Genomic DNA, 25,356 nt, shown 5'->3' on the forward strand with positions numbered 1-25,356 from the left:
TTTTCAACATGTTGTATAATGACATTGCATTATGATGTTTTGTGTTGGACCCGGTCCATTTCTTTGTGGAAAATTCCCATTGACAAAACCGGCTATACAAGATAAAATCTTTGTCTTTATACTGTGAATGGATCTTTTTTTTCCTCAGTGTTTTGGAGGCTAAAACATTAAAACTACCGTCAGGTGAAGTGAGTAGCACTCACCATTCCTTACAATTCAATGTTCTGCTGGGAAACCTGGCATTCAAGATGTTCTTTGGCACACCTCACCATGGCTGTGGCATTCCTTGATGCAATGGAGTCCCCAGCAGGACAATGTACCCTGCCACATCACACAAAGCTTTTAGGAATGACTTGAGGAACAGCCAAAAAGTAGTTCAAGTGCTGACTTGGCCTGGGTTGGGATCTGGGGAGTTTGGGGGCCCAGTCGGCACCTTGAGCTCTTTGTCTTAGTAGAACTCACACAAATATTCAGTATCCTAAATCCTGGTCTCTCCAATGTATTGCAAACACAATACTCATCAAATGCTAACCAGTTTCTTCTGAATTGTTAAGCTGGGAATTTGAGCATACTATGGCATAGTTTTATATTATGATTTATAACTGTAATACATATTATATATGTGGATCAATCAATGTAATTTTTAGACTCATGCTTTCATTAAATTTGTATTTTTTCCCAAATAAATATGCAAGAATGATAGCAGTTTGAGGGGATCTAGTTACGGAGATTTTATTTTGCAGTCTGTATACAGTGTCTCGCGATAATGGACGTTAGCTTACGCGATGACGTCTGTTTTGTGTATACACGTGACCTGTTTTCTCCAACCAGCTTTCAGCAACGACCGGGCGAAGCGCGCGAGACAGGACGAACCTTCCGAGTGTCGGTGCGCTTGACAGGCTGCTGAATTTGATCCATCATGGCTGATCCCAGTAAAAAACGGCGAATCAGTCACATTAACAGCTTCTCAAAAACTGCTGGTACCAGCTTAGAGAACATATTAACAGGTCGTCAGCCTGATGAAGCCAGAGGAGAGGTTCGCTTTATGGAGGGTTCCATACTTCGCATTACCATGAAAAACTTCCTGTAAGTTACTGCTCCCCAGCTGCCAACAACACAGAACAGAACAATAGCGTTTGCAAACCGAAACTCAACTGTCTATACATAATCAATTTTATGTTCCAGTTTTAAGACTCATTCCAAGCAGTTATTGAGTTTTCACTTTACATCCATCTGGCAGTTTATCAGGTTGAGACTATTGTTAAGGCTATATATACTGCAGTCTGTTTCAGCAGCCGTGTAACTGTTTTGTCCCCTCATGGATTTTACAATGTTTAGCATTTGCTAAAGTGTTTCGAGTTTGTCATTTTGAAGGCTACTGTCATTAAAAAGGTAGCCTTTCTTAAATATTAGAGACTTCTATTAGTATGTGCAATCCAGTCAAGTCGTGCGCAATCTACAGCCTTCAAAATGTCAATAAATTTGTGAAGTTAGTGAAATGTTAGGACTGAAAACAGACGTTTGGACTATTCAGCGTGATTGGTGTTAGCTGTCTTAAAACTTCATTAACTGCTACAACCAGATCAATGAGGTCCTAAAGGATTGTTTGTGTTCTACCAGCAGGGCCTAAACATGACCTAAACAGACTATTGACACCGTAACAGGATTGTATTTTTTGACCTCTCGGTAAAAATTGTCTTGATAAGCGCTTCATAATAATAATTCATGCATTTGAGGGGCAGAGTTGTTGTTATGTCCTCAGCAGGACCACAGTGGGTTTTGTCTCATGATCAATTTAGTTAGTAGACAACAGTCTAAAGCCTCACTCAGTAAATATGGTGTTTGCTGTGTGAAATGGCACACCTGCTATTTGAAGATTATTAATTTAATTCCTAAAATAATTTTTTGTGATGCTTAGTAGAGAAAAACTAGATAAACTAGCCTTTATTTTTGGCAGGTTGGCCCACCTCTGCTATAAAACACTGCAGGAAAACCTTAAATATCTTCTTTTTCCTCTGACAGGACCTATGACTACTCTGTGGTGTATCCTGGACCTAATCTCAACATGATTGTTGGAGCCAATGGCACTGGCAAGTCAAGCATTGTGTGTGCCATCTGTCTTGGTCTGGCTGGAAAGACTGCGATCTTGGGCAGAGGCGACAAGGTAAGCAGTGGAGTAATGCCATCACTGGTAGATAGAAAACTTTTTCAGGTATGGAACTTAAGTACTTGCTCTTGGGTTAATAGACAGCAGATAGTAAGAGCATGAAGCAGGTGATACTTTCTTTGTCCTCTTGTAGCACATACTGTGTGTTGCTTGTCTCAGATCTCTCCACCAGTGTCAATAAAATTATTATGCAGTTATTTTACTTGATAAATGAATTCATTGCAATTCTGATGATGATCATTAAAAATTTTTTTCCCCTGTAGGTTGGACTCTATGTCAAACGTGGTTGTTCTAAAGGATTTATTGAGATTGAACTGTAAGTTATGTTAAAGAATTTGCAGATGTACATAATTGCTTAACTAATGACAAGTTATTAGACAGATGAAACACATTTGTGTTGCATTTATTCAGACATTTGTGATGAACCCGTTTGGAAATCGTGAAATATTAATTTTGTTAACATAACTCAGCATTTTAAAAATGGATGACAGCTCATCCTTAAATGATGCTACCGTTTTGCCTGCAAATGTTACTTTTGTCAGTTATTGATTTTAGGAATAATTCTTCCAACATTATTTCAGATTTTTTGTAGATGTGTCTGATTGTAGAATCAAACTGTTTCTCTGTGTTCCAGGTTCAGGAATAAAGGTAATTTAGTTATTAGCAGAGAGATCCACGTGGAGAACAATCAGTCGCTGTGGATGCTGAATGGAAGACACTGCAACCAGAAAACAGTGGAGGAGGAAGTCAGAGCGCTTCATATCCAAGTCAGCAACCTCTGCCAGTTTCTGCCTCAGGTATGTTTGTGTTACAGCAATCGAAAGCTGCACAGATGTAATGAATTGAGTAATAGCTGCTGAAAATGTCTGTGGTGGTCAGGCTTTTGATTGCAGCTGTCACTACAGGAGTGGTAATCACTTAACTTTATTTTATTCTTACAAAGCTTTCCTTAAAACCTGGAAGGTGTAACATGTCTCCAAGCTTACAGTTAATAACAGTAACAATTCCCTGACTGTTTTCCTCTTTCCTGTTAATGTGGTTGGTTTGTCTCTACAGGAAAAAGTGGGAGAGTTTGCTAAGATGTCCAAAATTGAGTTGCTGGAGGCAACTGAGAAGTCAGTGGGACCACCAGAGATGTATGAGTACCATTGTGAGCTCAAAAACTTCCGCAACAGAGAACGAGAACTGGAGGTAAACTCAGATTACACAGGCATACAGTGTACAGTGGATCACAAGTGTAAGGCAGTGTTAAGACAGCATTGCAGATCTCTTACAGGTTTTTCAGTGTTGTCGGGTTGTTTGTTTCCCTTCAGAATGTTGTGAAGGAGAAGACCAGCTTCCTGGAGAAGGCCAAGCAGAGGAATGAGAGGAACAAACATGATGTGAACCGTTACTATGAAAAGAAGAGGCATCTAGACGTGATTGAGTTGCTTGAGAAGAAGAAACCGTGGGTGGTGAGCGGTTGAAATGATACACAAATGTACAAGAGGAAGAGATGAATAAACACAGAGTAAAACTTAATGGTTCTGACTGTGTTTGCTCTGACTCTTTTCCCGTGGTGCTAGGAGTATGAGACCACTCGTAAGGAGCTTGAGGGCGTGAAGAAGGAACGAGATGAGGCTAAAAAGCAGCTCTCCGCCCTGAAGCAAATCCAGGCGCCCATGTTGAGGAAGATCCAGCTGATTGACGAGCAACTGAAGCCCACGGAGACACAAATAAAGGCTAAGGTGAAAAAGAAATGTGTACAGTATGACAGTTGGTCTAAAAGAACAAGCGTGGGCAGTGATTTGTTACTTTTTCCTAGATGTATTGAAAACTTAAATGAAATTAGTTTATTTTCAGACTGTTAAGAACTTGTGTTTGGTGTTTGTTTATGTACATGTGGTTTTGAGCCTCTCACTGGTAACTCTGAGTCAGGTGTCCACAGTAAGTGTATGGCTTTATGGAAAACACTCTTGGATAATCATGAGGATTTCACAGAATTTGTGAATTCATTTATAGATTAATTAGAGCTTTTTGTCGCCCACAGAAACCCATAATTAAAACGTTAAACGTTTCTGAGTGACACACTTAAGAATCCTGTTAGCAATTAACATTGTAATCATTGCTGTGTCGGTTTTTTTCTTAATTACATCTTCACTAAATGCGAAGCTTGAGTAATTAAAAGTAATGTTTGAATGTGAGAAGACTGTGTTTTACAGTAATGAATACTTGAAGGTATCGTGATGCTTAATATGAACCTTTTTCCAGACTGTTGCCATCAAAGAAGCCTCTCTGAAGTGTAAGCAGAAACAAGACCAGCTGGATCGAAAACACAAGGAGGTGAGATGACACCGTTCCTTATAAGAGAAGAGGAAGAAAACCTACAGGTTGAAATCTTGTCATTATTTGTGTAGACTTTACTTGCAGCTGTGTGTTGTTCTCTACCTGGTCTTTTCTAAAGATTGAAGATATTAAACAAACGCTGAGACTGAAGCAGATGGAAGAGGAGGACCATCAGAAGCGAATCAGCAACACCAGGCGGACCATCGAGGACTTAAAGGCAGAGCTTTCCAAAGTTGGCGACCAGCCAGACGTGACACCGCGGATCAATGCTGTCAATGTCGAGCTGAGGCAAATCCAGATGGAGAGAGCCAAGATCGAAGGAGAGAAGTCCGATCTCTGCAGGGAGAGGGAGAACATCCGCGCCGAGTCCAAAAGTGAGATTTTCCCACAGTCTACATAGCGCATCCTCTAAACTGGTTTACATAAACAAAGATAAACTTATTTAACATGTAATTGATTGGTCAAAGTCAGAGAACACAGAATGTGATTCTTGTTGGTCATATTTATTTATTTAAATTGCCAGTGTTGGAGAAAAAGCTCAAAGACATGAACAACATGATGAACGCCAAAGAGGAGAAGCTGCGTGGACGCCACAGGGACACGTACGCTGCTCTCCAGTGGCTCAGACAGAACAGACAACACTTTGTCGGGAATGTCTACGAGCCCATGATGCTGGTGGTGAGTGTCAGTGACTATTGGTGGAGAACACATTTAGCATTAATAAGTAATATATGAACATTTAATAAATGGTTTATAAGAAAAAGTAGAAAAAGAACAGAAGAAGTTTCAATTATTGACAAATACACATATTACATTAATACACACTTGAAATCTCCTCAGTGTATATATGTGTACAACTACATTACAGTGTATAAATAATTTAGGAAAGGTTTATATAGTGCTTATGAATGCTAAATGAGGGGGTTAAAATAAAGTATTAACACAGTGAGTGTACATAGCAGGATAACAGAATAAGGCATGTGTGTTCAGTGCTAACAGCTGGGATCTACTCTCTGAATTTATTCTTTTGTACTTGAGAGTTGTTCTCTCTCTTCTCTCAATGATTTTTTACAAACACGGTATCAGATTGTTGAGGAATTTATTTACAGCACTCTTCTTTCTGAAACTGAAAAACTTTTTTGGGTTGACAGCAGGCAGTAGTGTGCTTGTGGATCAGTTAAATTAATTCTTATTCCTCAGATCAACGTGCGAGATCATCGCTTTGCAAAGTATGTGGAGACCCACATCTCATTCCACGACCTGCGAGCGTTTGTCTTCCAGAGGAAAGACGACATGGAAAAGTTCATGACTGAGGTCAGGGTGCTGCAGATTAAGATTGTCGTGTTGACTCTGGCTGGACTTAAGCTTAACATCAGCTGAATCCTAGCTTTGTGTGGGGCATTCAGTATTTGCCCACTAAAATGAGAAATGTAGTTTGATCTGTCCTGACCCTCAGGTCCGTGACAGGATGAATTTGAAGGTGAACTCCATTTCTGCTCCGGAGGAGTCTTGTTCTAAGCGGGCACCATCCAGAAATATAGAGTCCCTGAGGTGAGAGAAAATTCATTTCACATGAGACGTACTGACAGACAAAACCAACATAAATTGTATTAACCTGTGTAATTCTATCCTTGTCTGTGACCTTAAAATTTTTGGTTTTATGCTTAATTTGTTATTTTCATTCTTCTTTCAATAGGCGTTTTGGGTTCTTCACCTACCTTCGTGAGATGTTTGACGCCCCTGATGAGGTGATGAGTTACCTCTGTCACCAGTACAGGGTGCATGATGTCCCTGTGGGCGGAGACCAAACTAAAGCCATGATAAGCACGGTACGTATGTCTTTCCACGTTACTGAAGTCCTCGGGACACAACAGTAGAGTCAGGGAATTGAACGCCATTTAAAGGTCCACCCTTTTGTTGAAATAAATTGCGTATCTGGTTTGGATATGTCGTATGGCTAATCTAATGGTGGTACATTATCCTCTGATATTTCCCAGCTGGACTACTGAGGACACAACCTGTTAGGAGTTCTCAGTGTTAATTTTTAATTTTTCAGCTGTTATGTTTTTCTTTTTTTTTTTTCTTTAAAGTCACCTCCGCTGACCTCAATCGTTGTGTCCATTTTCTGCCTCGCAGGTGATCGAGGAGCCCTACCTCAAAATGTTATACACCGCAGACGAGAGGTACACATTGAAGAGGTCCTTGTACTCCAACAAGATAAGCACCAGTAACTCCGCAGTGCACCCCTCCCAGTACCTCACCATCACTGTGGATGCTGAGGAGAAACGGCAGCTGGAGCAGCAGCTGAAGGTAAGGGAGGACAGATTTGATGAAACATTTGGAAGGAACGTCCCACACCCTAACCCTAACCCCACACACAGTAGTAGTTAATAGTAGTTAAATTAAGAGTTAAACTGAGGCGAGCGTTTAACCTCCACTGCAACCAGGCCTGTGAGTCAAGGTTACGAGACATTGATGAACGGATGAAGGCCCTGCAGAAGGAAAACATCGCACTGGATCGCCGTGACAATGAACTGTTGGCGGAGAAGAAGCAGCTCTCTGAACTTAAGGGGAAAAAGAGACAACTGGAACAGAAAATTAGTACTAAACAGGACAGGTAAGCCTGCTTTAAATAGCCAAAGGTCCCAACAGGTACAGATTTGAACATTCCCTTCTGCAACTTGATTGGAAAAATGTCTCAGCAGAGACGTGTTTTGTTAATGTAATTATGTTCAAACTCCCTCTTCTCCTGTATTCAGTCTGAGGCAGATGGAGCAGAGTGTTATTGACCTGCAGGAGATTGAAAATGAGACTAAAGTGAAAATTGCGGCTGTCAATTCCCAGAAGGTGGCCATAGTTGCAGCATTCATGACCCAAATGAAGGTATGGATAAATTAACTAACCTAAAGTTGCGTATTGTGTTCACTAAGAAACATGCAGCGATAGTCACTGGTTTTGCTGATATTGCGCTTCAGGTGACTGTTGATGCACCATGTGTTGAAGCTCTCTGTCAGTCCTCTGTAAAAATAGTTGCTGATGTTTATCTGCTAGAAATGATTCACTAGAATTATACATCTCAACATAGTGATAGCCTCCATTTCTGATTTTTGATATTGTATACTTTTATTGATGTAACTGTTTTCATGTCTTGCTGTAAAAGTGCAAAGCCGTCCTTATAATCTTTCTCTTCCTATTTTCTCTCTTTTGAATGTCCGACTCTCCATTTTCCTCGTCTGTTCGTTGTCCTTAGCTGAGGGCCAAGCTGACTATGGAGAAGGTGTATCTGGCTTTGGAGACGGTGGCGCTGACAGCTGAGAAGACGAAGCTGGAGAATGACTGCAGAGAAGGCGCCTCTGAACTGAAGACCACTGATGTGCGTTTGACCTGCCAGAGTGTCCATGATATTAACTCCTGTATTTCATGTTCCGCTTTGCGGTGTATTCTTACCGCCCGTGTGTACTTGCAGCAAAAACTTGGCCGTCTGGAGCACAGGAAGGTCCAGCTGACAGAACAATGCAAAGGCCTGCTAAAGAGAGCCAAGACGATCTGCAGGATGCAACCCGATGAGTCATTACCAGAAGACCTGCGTAATGTTAGTGTTTATTGAGCCAAGCCTCTTCCCCTTCTCTTACATTCTGTGGAATGTTATCCTCATCATGTGGCCCAGTCGCTGCTGTGGAGGCCTTTTCAACACAAAATGTTATTAATATTAGTATAAATATAATGTTTTTTCTTTTTTTTTTTGGCAGGCTTTCAGCAAGCTGCCTGACACGCTGGACGAGGTCGATGCCATGCTGAACGAGGAACGATCCAGAGCTGAGTGCTTCACTGGCCTTAATGAAAATGTAAGCACGCATGAGAATCAGCTGAGGGTTTCATTTGGTTTTATGCTTTTCCTTTATGTCTACAGAAAAGTATGGTCAGATGATTCAAGCCATTTTGCTCTTTTTTTTAAAAAAAATATTATTCCAAGCTGTTTGTCCGTTGTTGGCTTACTTATTTTTTGCTAGATATTGTGAGTCTGAAGATATCTTGGCATGTTCTATGATAGTGTAAAATTTTCTGAGTAAAAGTCTCTCTTTGCTTTGAAGGTTGTTGATGAGTACAACAGGAGGGAACAGGAGATTAAACATCTGGAGAAAGAGCTGGAAGATAAGAGCAACGCCCTGAGCGCCTACCGACAGAACATATCAGAGGTACATGATCTGTCACTGTGGTGATACACCTGGGATTGTTTTCCAAAGCAGTCTGGTTCGGTCTGTGATTTCATATACGACTACATGGCCCTCCATTGTATAAAGATGTGCATACTGATTTTTGATTTTTGTTTCACAGGCTAAGGAGCGTTGGCTGAAACCGCTGAAGCAGCTGGTGGAACAGATTAATGACAAGTTCAGCGATTTCTTTCGTTCCATGCAGTGTGCAGGAGAGGTTGATCTGCACTCAGAGAATGAAGTAAATGCTGACACACAGGAAACAGCACACATAATTAATCTGACATCTCTGTGTCCGAGGGCATTTTCAGCGGCTGTTTCCTTTTAATTTATCTTAGCTTAAGAGGATTGCTCGTTATAATTAATTTACATAAGATGCTGGAGTTTGTAATTGGTATTTCACAGTCAGCCAACTGCTTTACGCACAGGTTTGTGTGATCCTGTTTAGCCCTAAGAGATCTTATGGTCATTTATTTTGGTTTGGGCAATAAGAATTTGAATTATCCCCCATTAAATGTCTGTCATTGCAGGAGGAGTATGACAAGTACGGGATCCGAATTCGGGTGAAGTTTCACAGCAGCACTCAGCTCCACGAGCTGACGCCCTACCATCAGAGCGGTGGAGAGCGCAGCGTCTCCACGATGCTCTACCTAATGGCTCTGCAGGAGCTCAACCGCTGCCCCTTCAGAGTGGTGGATGAGATCAACCAGGTAGTGCTCTCTCTCTCTCTCTCACACACACACACACACACACACAGTCACAACAGCTTTTCTTTTGTGAGAATATAAGCATAAAAACAGTCTATTATTTTCAGTTTCAGCGTGGAGTAAATGATTGACAGCTTTTACTGCAGGAATCGTGAGCCACAACTTCCTGCTTTTTTAACTGTGTGACGGTGCTCTAGGATACAAACCACACCAAAAAAATGATTCCTTTCTCCTTCCCTTTAATCTAACATTTCACCAAAACAAGGGATTAATGAGATAATATTGGCATGCATTCTCCGATGCCAAAACAAACTAATACACAAATGAATTGTGCTTTATGTTTGTTTGACTTTTTTTTATGATTTGTCGTGTTTCTTAATGATAAGTGAGCTTTTCCTTCACAAATATAACTTGTTAGTGAAGCAGCTTTTCTTTTCTCTTTCTACACCCTGTAACAAAAAAAACATTAAAACTGACTCATTTGATGGAATCTGGTGTTTATCTGTTTTTATACTCCTGCGTTCAAGGGTTTTTAACAACTTAAGAAGAATTTGATCCATGCATCCAATTATCGGTGGCTTATGTTCACTCATTCTCAAGCCTGCAAGCGTGTATATGCCAAAGCTACTTATCACCTGCTTGTATCTGCAGTTGTGACTGAGACACTTCTTCTCTTTTTGTGTAGGGAATGGATCCTGTAAATGAGAGGAGGGTCTTTGACATTGTGGTCCGCACGGCCTGCAAAGAGACGACTTCCCAGTACTTCTTCATAACACCCAAAGTAAGTGTTTGTGTGTGTGTGTATCTGCTGTATATTCTGTGTAAGTGGCTAGAATCGATACTTTTATGTTAACAATGCACATGGTTACTTATTGTGAAAGTTGTTGCTCACAGTGATGAGACAGAGAGTTATCATCTGACTGTTTTTACCATCAGCTCTAGGCAGTGCTGCCATACAGAGCCTGCTCAGTGCCGGATAACAGCCATACAAAGTTAAGGATTAGATGGTGAACATGATGGAGCTAAAGAGACAGATACTTCCTCAGAAATAAAGATAAAAGACAATGATTATTGGACGTCGATTTGTGAAGTGCCAGAAAAAAAACCCCAGTAATTGCAGATTTAAGATATTTTGTGTGAAACTGTATAATGTGTTTATGTCTACTGTATTATGTGACCCATGAGTCGGTACTCTTAATTTTCCTGAACATTTGCCCCTGCCATGTTTGTCTTCAGCTGCTGCAGAATCTTCAGTACGCTGAGGAAATGACTATCCTTTGTGTCCACAACGGCGCCCACATGCTTTCCCCCAACCAGTGGGACGAGAAGGCTTTCATCAGACGGTGTCTACAAAGAAAGGCCAAGGCATGAATCTACCGGACCAGCATGTACTGCTGGGGTTCAGTTGTGAGTTGAAAATATAGATGTGTATAATATTGAGATAAAATATTCTATGTGAACCTTTGAAAGAAAAGATTTTAATTTTATTCTGTGGATGCGTCTTTCACATACCCAGCGTCTCTTGTTGAAGTTCTTTGTTACAAAACAGACATTTGCACATTTTTCTATTGATGCAGCGCTGTGTTAATACTTTTGATAATATAGAAAATGTACATCCGTTTCATCCCTGCAGTACACATTTTTAGAAATTTGAATAAAACTTTCTGCTGTTTCTGACCCAGTGGGTATTTTAGATTTATTTCGAATGTTACTTTGATCAAACACCATAAGAAATTAGAGGAAAAGGAGCATATGTGTTACATTTGTCATTGCACTTGGTTGCAGTCTGCACAGAAATGAACAGCAGGACTGTTACATGTTAAAAGCCAAATGATGCAGAACTAAACTTTAATGTTTTCAGTGTTTGTTGAGAGTTCTGTTTTTAAAGTGACCGTGAAATTAGTGTCATTTGACATTCTAAGCATGAAGACATCCCTTTTTTGGTTTTTGCTTTCCGTTTATCATCCTTTGGCATATCCTTTTTCAAAATATATGACATTTAGGTAAACACAAATAGTACAAGAGAGCAGTGAGAGAGTTCATTTATTTACAGAGCTCTGATGTTGATAGAGGGCATGGTACTGGAAGCTTCACACTAAAGAGAAGTTGCCATCATTCTTTTCAGCAAAGCCCTTGTTTGAGAATGCCTGCAGAGGGGAGAATAGGGTATTGTATTGGTATATGGGACACACCTTGCTCCAGACAAAGCCAAATTAACCCCAGATTCAGTGGGTTTAGGTTTGGGTGAGATTCAGTCTGAGATTTGAATCAAAAGTAGGTTTGTTAATGTCAGTTGCTCCAAACAACCATAATGCTGCACTGACAAGAGAATTGGGATCATGATTTAACTGAGCTTCACCTGTGCTTCACTTAATGCTGTGAATGGAGCGCCTCTGTGGATCGACCCACTTTCTGATGTCTTGCTCATTTTCCAGCATGTCTTGCATTTCCTGTTTCCTGTAAATCAGTGTAAAAATTGACAAATCAACATGGTTGACTTAAACTCCTGAAATTCCACTGTCAACGCAGTGAAGGTGTACAGATTGTGCGCTTTGTACACAAACACCCACCTTTGGTCCTCTGAGACGGTCTCCTTCTGATATAAAATCTGGTTCTTTGCCCTGAAGCAGTCCTTGTGGTGATCATAGACAGCGTTGAGTTTTAAGTCGAGGTTGTCACATGGAGCCTGAAGTTGAGAAAAAGGGACAACTAAAGAAGTGTTCCCTCGGTATATCGTTGCGCTTTTATTAAGGAAGGCCAATGTCATGCTCAGTGGAGTTTACCTGATGCTTAGAATGCATAACACTTCGCCAGCTGCTGGCCGCAGTAGCCGTGTCATGGAGGTGACTCCACGGTTCCTCTGTTTGGGCGATGTGAGTTGGTTTATCATATGTTTTTCTCTGCACATTGGGAGAAGGTGAAGAAGAAAAGATGAATTCCAAATTAATAAAAAAAATGATATCAGTTTGAAGAAAAACAGCAGAAACTGATTACTGGCACAGATCACACAAAAGTTATTGCTGTGGGTCATTTAAGACCTGGACTGATGAATTTCAGGTGAAAGTGAGAGAAAAAGGAATATGCTTTAGAATGAAATCCTAGAAATGCAGCAGCTCATTAAGAAACTGTTTGATTTTATTCACCACAGATGTTAATATAGCGATTTTTCTGATCCACATAATGAGTCGACAATGAATGAGCAAACCTGTCACACAAGTACGCTGCTTTAGTTAATATCTCTCATGAACAAATACATCAAATAAGTCAAATAGTTAAAGTGGTAGCAAAAAAAGTTCATCCTGAAGTATTTGGCATGTTGCAGTGCACTCAGATACTCTATATTTATCAGTTAGATACATTTTATATTTTACTTTTTAATTTAATATTCTGATATTTCTAATTGCTGCATAGAACAGGGCTGTTTGAGTACCATCATTTGATTTTCAAAGGCTTTATTATCAAATGAGCAAGATCTCATGGAGGTCCAGAAGCTCCAGGTTCACTGTGTAGCAACTGGTTTGTGGTAATTTAACTTTGTTCAGGGATGTGTGAATTACTCCACAGTAGAGTGTGTCCACAGTATCCAATGACAGGATAAGGGCCTGATGCCAGACATGGTTCTTTACCTGATCCAGAAGTGGGTCCCTGTGTCAAAATCTTGTTTTACAGCCTTCATTATTTCAGTTTGGTGTATTTAATCAAATTATCACACAATTAATTATGGACATGTAATATTTCCACAGTGGGTTATATGCCAAGATCCCTGAGCAGGTTAATATGGACTTGTAAATAAACAAATTTCCATTTCCAGTATTAAACTGACAACAAAAGCACAGAATAGAGTGGGTGTACAGTATTTCGGACATCTCCATATTAAAAAACAACAGCAACAAAAATAAAAAAATAACAAAAAACAGGCTGTTGTTGTTTGAATAGAAAGAATAGGAAACAACAGGTTTTTAAATAGAAAAGAAATATGAGATTTATATCCAGTGTCAAAAATAATTGTCTGGATCAAATGTGTATTTTGAAATAAGTCTACACACATTAATTGATACTTAGTTCAGCCTCTTGGTTTTGTTTGGTTAACACGAATATCAGATGAGCAGTAAGTCATTATCAAGAGGAATACCCACCTGCTGTGGCCTGAAGCCGCTAAGAGTGAAGTCATTTTCAGGCCTTGGTGTGGGCAGAGGATCCCTTCTAGACATGTTTAATGACCACACAAAGCTCGGCAGACGAAAAGTGTAACTCGTCAGGGATTTTGCTGCTGGAATGTTAAAAACCCCGGTTGCTAAGCAACCATCAACTTCCGGTTAAAGTAAATGTTAAATGGTGGATGTTTCCTTCTGTTTGGATTTGCTTAATTTGCAAAACATATTTCCAAATTATATTTGTGAAACATAGAAATGTACGCCTCTTTTTGAAACCCATTCATATCCGTAGTGGGATTTTATTATTTTTTTAAAGGACTTAAAGTAGGCTAGCCCAAAGAGCGAAACACAAATCCATTGAAATAATTCATATCGGTCAAAGTATGCAGGGCAAGTTTTTCCTCAATATTTTCAGCAGCTAAAATGACTGTTAAATAAAGTCCATCCACATGGTCATAGTTTCCCCAGTCAATTTTGTGTTTCCACTTTTAACAAAAAAGAAAAAAAAAAAGACCTCGGCCTAAGTAGGCTATTTTTTCCTTGAACAATAATACCGATAATGGCTCACTTCTACAGTAGTTGTTTATTTAAAGAAAAGGTTACTGGCAGGTGAAATACAAGTCTGTCCGTACTGATGATTCAGAGGCGCCTGAGAAAACCACCTCCCAGTATTTGCTCACCGTTGGGAGCGAAGCCGCGCCTCCAGCCGCCTGTCGCGCAGCACCTTGAGGGCGCAGGTCAACCTTCTGCTCCTCCATCACTTCAGCACTGACAGAAAGCGACGATGCAGCGAGGCCCGATACACCTGAGCTGTCTTTTCCTGTGGCTGCTTCTTGCGCAGTCCTCTGCGGATTTACCCATGTGCAAAGAGGTGAGTGAGTTATTTTAACTCTTAGCCACCTCTAATTATAAATAATAGTGTGCATGTAACGGTCGGATAAGCAACAGGTGCGAAATGTTTTTCTCTTGGGTGTGAGAAATAAATTAAAAATAAAGTTGGCCTAAAGCCCATCAAACAGCTTCGGTGGGTTACACGTATGCATATAGTGCAAGAAAACACGTTCAAGTGCCGTTTTAATTGTGTGCGACTGACGCACAGGGTTGACGTTAGTCTTAAAAATGAAATACAAATCGAATAACCTTTGAATTGTCTTAATTTCAGCTGGACTAGTAAAATTCTCCTTCATGTGTTGTGTGTGGGAAATGAACATATGTTTTAGTCACATTAGTCACTTCACTTCCGCTTGCTTCTGTGTCGTTGTAGTTATCACACACTTATTTTACTAGAACTTCCATATGTTACACTGTCTGCTGTGTTCTCCTTTCCCTTCTGTATTCGTTTTCACTTTGCATAACAACAGTACTGTTTGATAACACTCAAAATATATTTCTTATCTGAATATTTAGAATATACCGGAGAGTGTTTCAAATTAAGACATCAGATTTGTGAGGGGAAAGAAAAAGTAATCTTCTATTTTGAGTCTGTTGGGCTTATAGTTTAAGGTGGTTTAGCTGAGAAGCTCTGATACAAGCTACTCTCATCAGGTGAGTTTGTTTCCATCCTAATCCACTGACCTTGAGGCACGGTGGTCATTATATCTTGTTGCCTTGGTTTCCCCATGTTTGTTTTAAAGAATCGAATAGGCCACAGCACATCTCCAGTTTGATGCATTTTTACATCAGATCCTCCCACCCAGACAATGTATTCATCTGGTACCTCAACCACAGCTAACGTAGCAGCTCTAAAAGCACAGACCCAGAGGAGCACTGCTGCTCCTGCATTTCTGTTAACTATTAATCCCACAAGGCTGTGTGTGTGCTTCACTTATTCTCCTCAGTGACTTTGCTTGGGACATTACAGCCTGCTGTTGACCAAGAATAAACCATGTGCCTGGTCAGCATTCATGACTTGTTTAAGAAGGTGTCAGAGAACGTTTAACATTATGTCACATGATCCCAAATTACATAATTACGGGTGGGATGGTGTTTGTCAGGCACTTCTGTAAGTATCTCCAAAAGGTGACAAAGCACGACAGGCAAATACAGCAAAAGCTTTGCATCTGAGCTCCTGCTGTCTCCAAACTCCTGCGACAACACAGAAGTTAGATGTTTACAAAAGGATCCAGCAAACCAGCATGTCTCCCCCCTCAGCAAAGTAAATATACCCTAAAGGGAGTCAGCAGCACATCCTTGATGAGTGAGATTAAAACAACTGTTGAAACAGCTTCCTGGGCAAATATTAGCAGCAACTTTTATTCATAATGGAGGCTTGTCTGGTTTTGGAAGGAAATCCAAGCGGTGTAATACAATATGTCGGCCTCTTTTTAATAACAGCCACAGTTGCTTTTCACATGCATGCTGATTTGTGTCTTTATACTTAAATAAAAATGTTTTTTTTATATGCTTCAATTTGATGTATATAGTGTGTCTTATCATGTGAAACTCACACCTGTGTTTTGGCCCTGCAGTCAGATTATCACTTTGAGTACACAGAGTGTGACGTACTTGGGTCAAGATGGAGGGTGGCGGTTCCCAACAAAGCCGACACATGCACGGGGCTCCCGGATCCAGTAAAAGGCACTGAGTGCAGTGAGTGTCCTGCTCTTATATCTCATTCCATACATTTTCTGCACACCATCAATCTGTATCACAGTTTTAATGTTAAATAATAAATTGTCGTCACATTTTATCCTCTCGTTTTAACTTCTGTTCCCTGCCATGTTGTCCATATTTCCATGGTAACTTCTCCTTTCTGCACTTTGTTTTCTTCCCCCAGCCTTCTCCTGTAGTGAAGGGGAGTACCTCAACATGCAGTCGCAGCAGTGCCAGAAGTGTGCTGCAGGCACCTACTCTCTGGGCACGGGAGTGGCCTTCGACGAGTGGGACAGCCTGCCGTCTGGTTTTGTTACCCGCGGGGTAAACACAAACAGTGTGGACGCTCAAACAGACTGCTCCAAGTCAGTATACGTGTCTTGGTTTAATTGCTCATTCAAAACTCTAGCTGTTTCATGACTGTTTCTGCTGCTGATGTTTCCTCAGCTCAACCTGGACACCAAAGGGTGATTACGTAGCCTCAAACACCGATGAGTGCACTGCAACACTGTCCTATGCTGTGAGCCTGAAGAAACCTGGAACTGTGTCCTTTGAATATTTCTACCCTGACAACAGCATTTATTTTGAGTTCTATGTAAGTTTTGTAATAATGACTGTTGATGTTGAAGATAGCTTTATACATAGACAGATAGATGATAGATAGCCCCTATGGACAGCTTTTCATAGCTGGCTCATTTCTGTCCTTCCTGTAGGTCCAGAATGACCAGTGTCAGTCGACGGACTCTGCAAGCCGGTGGATGAAGATCTCTGAGAGCAGCTGGAGCAAATACAGGGTTTGTCTTGGTGTGGTTTAGCATTTCATTAAACCTGCTGGCTTCTGGTTGTCTTTTACTGGAGAATTCAGATTTTTTTTAAAAAAGTTCTCAGTTTCTTCAGTTTCTTTTCTTCCTTTCTCATGCTTACACTCTCTCTGGGCAGGTTGGGCTGAACAGTGGCAACAATGTGCTATACTGGAGAACCACTACGTATGCTCTGCAGGGCAGCGCTGTCAAACCTGTTATATTAAGAAACATTGCCATCTCAGGTAGCTTATCCCCTGCAGTGTGTTGTGTCACGCGGTTTTAAACTTTTGTTCACTAATCAACTCAATATTTCTCTGTTAACATTTACAAGAAGATTGATGGGTGTCTTTCAGGGGTGGCCTACACATCAGAGTGTTTCCATTGTAAACCAGGCACCCACAGTGCAAAACCAGGATCTGCCCGCTGTACCCCCTGCCCTGCTGACACATACTCCAATAAGGGTGCCACTGTTTGCCTTCAGTGTGACTTTGACAAATATGCAGGTATGCGTGTTTGCATTTCTAATGCTCTGTCCACAAAGACTAGTCATACCATTGAGTCTTTAAGTTGACAAAAATGTCAAACTTACAACCATTATGTATTTGTGTGTTGCCCCACATGCGTACAAAGCAGTCTGCATGCAAATACTGCATTTACTGCTTACTTAGTGGCAGAGTGTGTGAGGTTTGTCTTATCACAAGATCTTCATGTGAGCTGTGTGTTTTCTCTCGTCCCCGCCCGATGTTTTTTTCCCTGGCCTGGTTCCTTTTTTTCCAGAGGCGGGTTCAGGGAGCTGTAAACCAAGACCTGCATGTACTAACAGTGACTACTTCTACACCCACACTCCCTGTGACTCTGAGGGAAAGGTAATGTACAAAAAGATAGGACAAGGGGTGGAGGCAACAGGTTCAGCAGAGGTGAACACAGGGAGAGATTTCTCTGGCTAACAACCATCTGGTGCAGTTATTGGGTTTCTTTAAATATGAATCGTCAGGGATGATTGTGTGTGCCGCAGACCCACTGGGGGCGGGGCTACTTACATGTATTCATGTCTGCCATTCTGTTTGTCTCTCAGACTCAGCTTATGTACAAGTGGATCGAGCCTAAGATCTGCAGTGAGACTGTTAAGGGAGCTGTGAAGCTGCCTGCTTCAGGGGAGAAGCAAACCTGTCCTCCATGTAACCCGGGTTTCTTTTTCACAAACTCTTCCTCCTGTGAACCCTGTGATAAAGGTTTCTACTCAAATGGAACAGGTGCAGAAGCAGTTAATTCCTTATATGCTATCTTTCACATGTGGCAGGCTGAGGGGCTGTGTACTTTCCAAAGATGTTGATCATTTGACGCTAAATATCATTAATGTAATATTACTAACAGCTCAGTTACAACATAGGTGCTAAAGGAGTCCCTCTCTATCGAAAGTGCCGCTGTAAAACTCCTCAGACGTGATGAGACTTTCTGATGAGATATTCAAAGACAAATTAGAATTAGAAGTATTCAGAAAAGCCATGTAGTAAAAACAATAATATTGAAAGAAGTATGAAGAAATAGCTGAAATATTCAAACTAAATGTAAACCTTGATTTGGTTACTGAATCAAGTACCTCTTGAAACAGGCATATTAAGAAGGGGGTGGTGCACACCACTTCATTTGCAACCTTTAATGCACCACTAAGAAGTGTCGAAACATTGTCCTGTTTGCACTGCTGGAGGCTGGAAATCAGTGTGCCACAGTCCTGCGTCCCTTTAATGTAAACCCAAATGGCAGTGCCATCTCATTCCTGCTTTAATACATGCATACACTGATTCACTCACAGCCTGTACCAAGTGCCCTGTTGGCACGGAGCCAGTGGTGAGTTTCGAATACAAATGGTGGACTACAATGCCAAACAACATGAAGAGCTCCATCTTCCGTCGAGAGTTCAGACACTCCGAACAGAGCACGGGTGAGACAATTGCTGAAGCAGCCAGAGATTTAGGAGAAGTTTAGCACCATTATAGCACAACTGTGTGTGTTACTGTTATTTTATTTATGTGTAATGGCAGCATGGGAGGTGGCTGGGGAATATGTCTACACCACCCCCGGTGATCAGGACACAGACTACCTGATGTTGACGCTCAGTGTCCCTGGATACAGGTGAAGTTAAAGGAAATATGTATAAAAAGCATACAGTATATGTGTGTATCCTAAAAGCTTAACGAAATGTCACTTGTTTCCACAGGCTGCCTCAGTCAATGGCCGAAGACAGCGAAAGGAGCGAACTCTCTCAAATCACCTTCGTCTTTGAGACCAAGTGTACAGCAAACTGCAAATTTTACTTCCTGGCGGTGAGGGAAAACGTTACATCTATCCTCCAATTCATGCTTCAGGATGCACGCATGTAAAACAGTAAAGCAGCAGTATGAATATATACAAGGTGAGTGTATTTCTCTGCAGGGTTATAATAAGTGGAATAATGATGTGGTGGAGCAGTGGACAGGCAGCAATGGGAAACAGTCGTATTCCTACCTGATTCAGAGGAACAGCACCACCAGCTTCACCTGGACATTTCAACGAACAGAGGAATTTAACGCGGTGAGATACACACACACAGACACACACACACACACACTCTCCGAGTATAACCCCTGCCCTTACAAGAGATTCACTTCCTCAGCCTTAAAATTATTTTCAAAGCAACGGATAATAAAAAAAGTTATCTTCATCTTGAAGCTTAATGTCTGTTATATACATATTTTACACACACACATAAATATATCGTTGTTTTCTTGTCTCTCTTATTGTTTTTCTCTCTTTTCTCATTTTGCACAACACTTTCTAACTTCAGTTTTTAAAGTTTTCTTCAGACAGTGTAAAAACAAGATGCTAAGAACAACATGTCCATGTAAGAGCAAGACATTAGCCATTATGAAGATTTTTATGAAGATTTACATGATGCATGAGGAGGCAAGAAGCTGACTCACCAAAGTTTTGACAAATATTGTAAATTTATTCACAAATAATTGGCTGTAAATGTTTCAAATCATTAACATTATGTTTGCTTTTGATGATTTGTTGAGTGTGTTTGCATCCACAGTGACTCTGTCCCCAGTTATTGCATTGTACTCTAGAGGGCAGGCAGGGGCTGTGGGTCCACTTGGAATAGATCAGAGTGACCTTTGCAGTCCAAACCACTACACTGTGAATAAAAAGACTCGGTTGGTGAATTATATCTTGTCTTCCCTCAGGAGAGGAAATATAGCAGCGATGTAGCAAAGATCTACTCCATCCACATCACCAATGTGATTGGGGGTGTGGCCTCGCAGTGTCGCCACTGTGCCCTGACCTCTGCTAACGTAGGCTCCACCTGTGTTCCCTGTCCAACGGGACACTACATGGTCAACGAGACAGGCGTTTGTGAGAGCTGCCCAACAAACACCATCATCAGGGCTGATCAGCCTGTTGGAAAGGCCGCTTGTGTTCCATGTGGACCACATACACAGAGAAACAAGGTAATGGGAACAAAATCCCTTTCCAAAAGGAACAAAAGTCTGAACACAAAGCCTTGACTAAATTTATCAGTTCATAAATGTATGCAGAGTTGTTGAGGACACAGAGGTTAGTCAGGATACTCAAAGAATTAAAGCAAGGCGTCTGGACTTGTAAAGATTGACTTGAAGACGTTTCACTGCTAATCCAAGCAGCTTCATCAGTTCATCAGTTCTGAACTGAGTATGACCTGGATGACTGAGAATCTCCACAACATAACATATGTTAGTCAGGATACTCACTAACTATATGCTGTGGGGTTTTTTTGTAACACTATATTTTTTGACTCTTTGTACATTTAAATGTTTTCAGTTAAATATTTTAATTTATACTCCTGATAATGTGCAGAGGCCTTTAAAGAACCTTGCAGAGGGAATACATTTCAGAACACAACTGGACAATTAAATGAGTAAAGAAAATGTGAAAAAAATGAATAATAAAGTTGGGTTTGCATTTGGAGCTTGGAGTTTAATACTGACATTTACTAGTTGTCTTATTTGGGTTTCCCGCAGCTGATGCAGGTGATGTACAAATAAATGCACCTATCTGTCCATCCTGCAGGCCTACACAGCTTGTCTCAGTGACTGTGTGCTGGATGTGCAGACGAGAAACGGAGGGCTGCTGCACTATGACTTCTCTCCTCTGGCCAACATCACCAGCTTCCACAGCAGCCCCCGCTTCACCAGCAAAGGCCTGAGATATTTCCATCGCTTTAATCTGGGCCTATGTGGAAAAGAGGTGAGAAGCTGGGATCATGATCCATCCATCCATCCTTTTTATATACCACTTATCTGTCAGGGTAGTGGGGCGGCTGGAGCCTATCCCAGCTTATCCAGTGGAAAAAAAATTGTTTGGCCTGCATTTTAACCTGCTGTGTTTTTTCACAGGGAAGAGCACAGGCTACCTGTGCGGGCAACATAACAGAGGGCGGGAGAGAGGTCAAAGGTTACGTTTGTCAGTCCACCGTAGTCCCCTCTGACATCAGGAGTCAGAGTGTGGTGTCCACACAGCCTTTCATTATTGGTGACTCACTCATCGGTATGGACTGAAAATCACAGTTGTCTGTTGCTTTAAATGAGAGGATATGATTTAGGATTTTTTTTCAACACCAAATTTTGTAATTTACGGAAAATTGTGTCCAAAATAAGGCAAAAATCTGCTATATTTTGTGTCATTTTTGTAAAACTTTTCTAGTGTATCTTTTCAAAGCATGGTAAATATTGGACCTGCTTAAGAACAGAGTTAGCAGTTTCACTGTGAGTCTTATGCAAGTATTTATTCCTAAGGACAGCTTCACAGAACTGCGAGCAGGGCTTCTGACACTTGGTCTCATCACTGTATAGTTGCATACTTTATAGTGTAGTTTTACTTCTTTGGGCTTCTAAAAATGATTTCAACAAAACTCAAAAAATGGCAAATACCATTTAGATTAAATGGCTTACATCTCACAGAGATATGCAGCTTGTGACAAAGGATATGTGTGGTTGCTAGCAAAGTGTGTGCATGTCATATATGAGATAAGTATGTTAGTCTCCTTATTCTGAAGGTGTGACCACTGACACTACACTGGGTAGCATCTCTTCTCCAGACTGGCTGTTTCCATCTGCATCCCACCTGCCGGATGTAATATTCTATTACAAGTAAATAAGACCACAGTTTCCCATTTGTTTCATTCACCCTTTGTAGTGCTTACAGTGTCATGTTCTGTATAGTGAATATTTGATCCCGAAAATTTGATAATTTATTTGATTAAGTAATATAATTGTAAATCCAAGATAAGGGATATCATGTGGTGGAAGGTGGGACCTTAATGTTCATCATGTTTGTGATGTTTCCAGGTCCAGTGAGACAACTCAAGCTTGTAAACAGGGCAGGTCAGCTACCATCAGACTGAGATGTAATCCCACAATGACAGCTAAAGACTTCATTACGCTGCCAAGGTATCTTTCACTATGACCAAGCTCAGTTTCTGACCTTACAAGAGTTGTTCAGGCAACATTCTTTTAGACACACATAGTGTATTATAACAGCACTAACATGTCATATTGTCTGTGTTTCCAACAAGCAGTTTAGCTCAGTGCATTTAGTTTGCTTCACATTCTGTTCCATTTCCATTGACCAAAGTTGTGGATGGTACAAATAGAACCACTCAATTAGTTGGTTAGATGGAATCGCTACCATCTGCTGTGGAAACACAAAACAAATGTAGCATTTACCTTTGTAATGCTATTAACAAACTGAACTGGACTGAACCAGACTGGACACACAGCTTAGTGGAAACACAGCTATACTGAGCTCTGTAAATTTGAACTGTGGAGATTATTTTCAACACGTAAAGCTTGTAAACATCTCTCTTATCTTGTTTTCCTTTCAGTAACTGTTCTGAGGGGACGTGTGATGGTTGTACTTTCCACTTTCTCTGGGAGAGCCAGCATGCGTGTCCACTCTGCACCAAAAACCACTACAGGGAGATTGTCAGCGCTTGCATCCAGGGAATACAGGTAGTGCTGCACAAGCAGGGCTTTATTAACAAAAGTATTTATAAGTGAAGTGTGATAGAGTGAAACAATGGAACATGCAAATACAAAATCTTTTATTTAACTTTAATGGGGACTTTCAGTGTAATAGTTTGACATTTTGAAAAATACATTTATTCACTTTCTAGTGGAGAGTTCGATGAGAAGATTGATACCACTCTCGTATCTGTCTGTTAAATATAAGGCTACAGCTCGCAGTTAGCTTACCATAAAGACTGAAAACAAGGGGAAAAGCTAGTAACAAAGCCAAGCTACCAGTACCTCTAAAGTTCATTATTTAACAAGGTACATTCTGTTCTGGCTAGCTGTTGTCTCCTATTTCCAGTCTTTGTCTTATGCTTATGAATAAGTGTTGCCGCTGGCAAACTTTTCCTGTAAAGCAAATACTGAAAATGTAAGTATTCCAAAAGTTAACTGATGTCTGATCAAGGAAGATTTAACTTAATCTGTGTGTGTCCAGAGAACCACCTATGTATGGCAGCAGCCGTTGCTGTGTTACGGAGGAGAGTCACTACCAGCACAAAAAGTCACTGCTTGTGTGACTCTGGATTTCTGGCTCAAGTTCGGCGTTTCCACGGGAACGATTGCTGCTGTGCTGCTCATCAGTATCAGCTGCTATTTCTGGAAGAAGACACGCAAGTGAGACTACTGAGTTTAACATTTTCTTTAGTGTTTGTTGAAGAAATGACATGTCATACCAGTAAACAAGATTAAAGCTAAAACCTGAGCTTTAGTTTTAAAAAACTAAAGGAGAAGCTGCAGTTTATATTGGCAATGGCGTGTTAATCCTGTCATTCTCTGGCTCTAGGCTGCAGTATAAGTACTCCAAACTGATTATGAACTCCGGGGGTAAAGAGTGTGAGTTGCCCACTGCAGACAGCTGTGCAATCATGGAGGGAGAGGACGCAGAGGATGACATCATGTACCTCAACAGGAAATCCTTCTTCACCAAAATTAAGTCATTCTCACGAGAAGTCAGTATCACCTCAACTCACGTACATATTGAGGTACGCGCAAGGCAACTCATGCTAAATATTATTTTTTGTATTATCATTTGTTTTCAGAGGACATCAGATGGATTTGACTCTGTTCCACTGAAGTCATCATCTTCACACCAGCAAAGGGAGGATGAAGACTCTGATGATGCTTAATTCTGGAGCTGAACAGATCCTTCTACCAAAGCACAGAGGAAATGCTAAATTTTAGATAAATGGTTTGACGTCAGTGTAGCTCCAACAGGAGTCACAGATAAACTGTTGAGTTTATTTTATTTATTATATATGTTAGGCTGCCAAACCTAATACAAAATCTCCATTTCTCCATTTTCGAAGCCTTATAGTGTATTTCAAATTTATATAAGGACCAAACTCTGGATAAAGTTACAGTTGTCCTAGATGTGAGACTGTGTACATTTGACGTAACACTGAGTGTGAATTTTATTTTTTGTGTTTGCATTAGTTTTTTCTGTTTTTTTCTGCTAACATGTTTTTGTTTTTGTTATATACCAGTCATCCAGTTCAGTCTTATATTATCTGACAATATTTATATTTGCAATGGCGGTGAAAATGTTTCCTGTTGCACATAAGATTATAAGTAAATTCATTTTCTACAGTAAAATGTGCATTTCTATGAATTAAGAATGACCTCTAACGCTGCCTTCAAGTGCTTTTGTGGAAATCATATTACAGAGCCTGATATCACCTTACGTATATAATACCTTTAATACTTTTCTGTTACCACTTTATATGTTTATATGTATTTTCATGTGCTTTTGATTGAAAAAAATAATTTCATATCAAAAAGGTAATTTTGTGGTTGTTGAATTAATTAAGAAAAGTTCACATGAACTGAATTTTAAATTGCACCTATGTTTAAAATATTTTACTAAAGATTGCTGGATATACATGTCGTGACACCTTACAGGGTTAAACAGTGCAAAAATGGAAGAAGAGGACACAGAACAAAATCGTGTAGGTCTATCTCAACATGAAATCCTTTCTCAACAAATGTATGATAATAAACAACATGCATCTCTTTCATGCAAGTACTGCACTGAAGCACTTCCACTGTCTGCTATTTTATACATCTACTTCACTGGCATTCAGGATTAAATGTACTTTTTACAGTTTTTATGTTTATCTGACAGCTAAAAATACTAGTTAATTTTCAGAGTAACAATTTACACACAAAATGGGTGATCATCCTGTAAAATGAGATGTATTGTTATGTTGTAGAATAACTATCCAACAGTACATAAAGGTAAGAATAAAGTATAAAATGAACTTCACCTTGGTCGTCCACAACACTAAAATGCTGCTGCATTATGAATATA

At 40.4% G+C, this 25,356-nt stretch overlaps 3 protein-coding genes across 3 annotated transcripts; 2 read left to right on the forward strand and 1 right to left on the reverse strand.

Moving 5' to 3' along the window:
* The first annotated feature begins 830 nt into the window (after positions 1–830).
* smc5 (structural maintenance of chromosomes 5) lies at positions 831–11,090 on the forward strand. The gene is made up of 24 exons (XM_046397359.1): positions 831–1,086; positions 2,023–2,164; positions 2,431–2,483; positions 2,802–2,964; positions 3,224–3,358; positions 3,481–3,621; positions 3,733–3,894; positions 4,418–4,489; positions 4,611–4,866; positions 5,016–5,170; positions 5,693–5,806; positions 5,949–6,043; positions 6,189–6,321; positions 6,629–6,802; positions 6,940–7,109; positions 7,252–7,375; positions 7,743–7,865; positions 7,959–8,084; positions 8,242–8,337; positions 8,584–8,688; positions 8,828–8,947; positions 9,237–9,416; positions 10,099–10,194; positions 10,650–11,090. Exons 1-24 carry the CDS (start codon positions 920–922, stop codon positions 10,782–10,784), a joined length of 3,237 nt encoding a protein of 1,078 aa, XP_046253315.1. The 5' UTR covers positions 831–919; the 3' UTR covers positions 10,785–11,090.
* A 350-nt stretch (positions 11,091–11,440) lies between these two features.
* cfap276 (cilia and flagella associated protein 276) lies at positions 11,441–13,701 on the reverse strand. Its single transcript, XM_046397456.1, has 5 exons — positions 13,550–13,701; positions 12,197–12,313; positions 11,984–12,099; positions 11,773–11,870; positions 11,441–11,560 (listed from the first exon to the last, which is right to left on the reverse strand). The coding sequence occupies exons 1-4, from the start codon at positions 13,622–13,624 to the stop codon at positions 11,780–11,782; spliced, it is 399 nt and encodes a 132-aa protein (XP_046253412.1). The 5' UTR covers positions 13,625–13,701; the 3' UTR covers positions 11,441–11,560; positions 11,773–11,779.
* Positions 13,702–14,220: 519 nt separating this feature from the next.
* On the forward strand, positions 14,221–25,311 carry elapor1 (endosome-lysosome associated apoptosis and autophagy regulator 1). The gene is made up of 22 exons (XM_046397455.1): positions 14,221–14,438; positions 16,036–16,156; positions 16,344–16,524; positions 16,607–16,754; positions 16,873–16,953; positions 17,099–17,204; positions 17,316–17,465; positions 17,740–17,828; positions 18,038–18,215; positions 18,776–18,904; positions 19,005–19,095; positions 19,181–19,286; positions 19,396–19,533; positions 20,187–20,450; positions 21,049–21,225; positions 21,375–21,525; positions 22,034–22,127; positions 22,326–22,427; positions 22,862–22,988; positions 23,485–23,663; positions 23,833–23,998; positions 24,089–25,311. The coding sequence occupies exons 1-22, from the start codon at positions 14,352–14,354 to the stop codon at positions 24,173–24,175; spliced, it is 2,952 nt and encodes a 983-aa protein (XP_046253411.1). The 5' UTR covers positions 14,221–14,351; the 3' UTR covers positions 24,176–25,311.
* Positions 25,312–25,356: the final 45 nt, after the last annotated feature.

The sequence above is a fragment of the Scatophagus argus genome, chromosome 8 (assembly GCF_020382885.2).
Source record: "Scatophagus argus isolate fScaArg1 chromosome 8, fScaArg1.pri, whole genome shotgun sequence".
Taxonomy (NCBI): domain Eukaryota; kingdom Metazoa; phylum Chordata; class Actinopteri; family Scatophagidae; genus Scatophagus; species Scatophagus argus.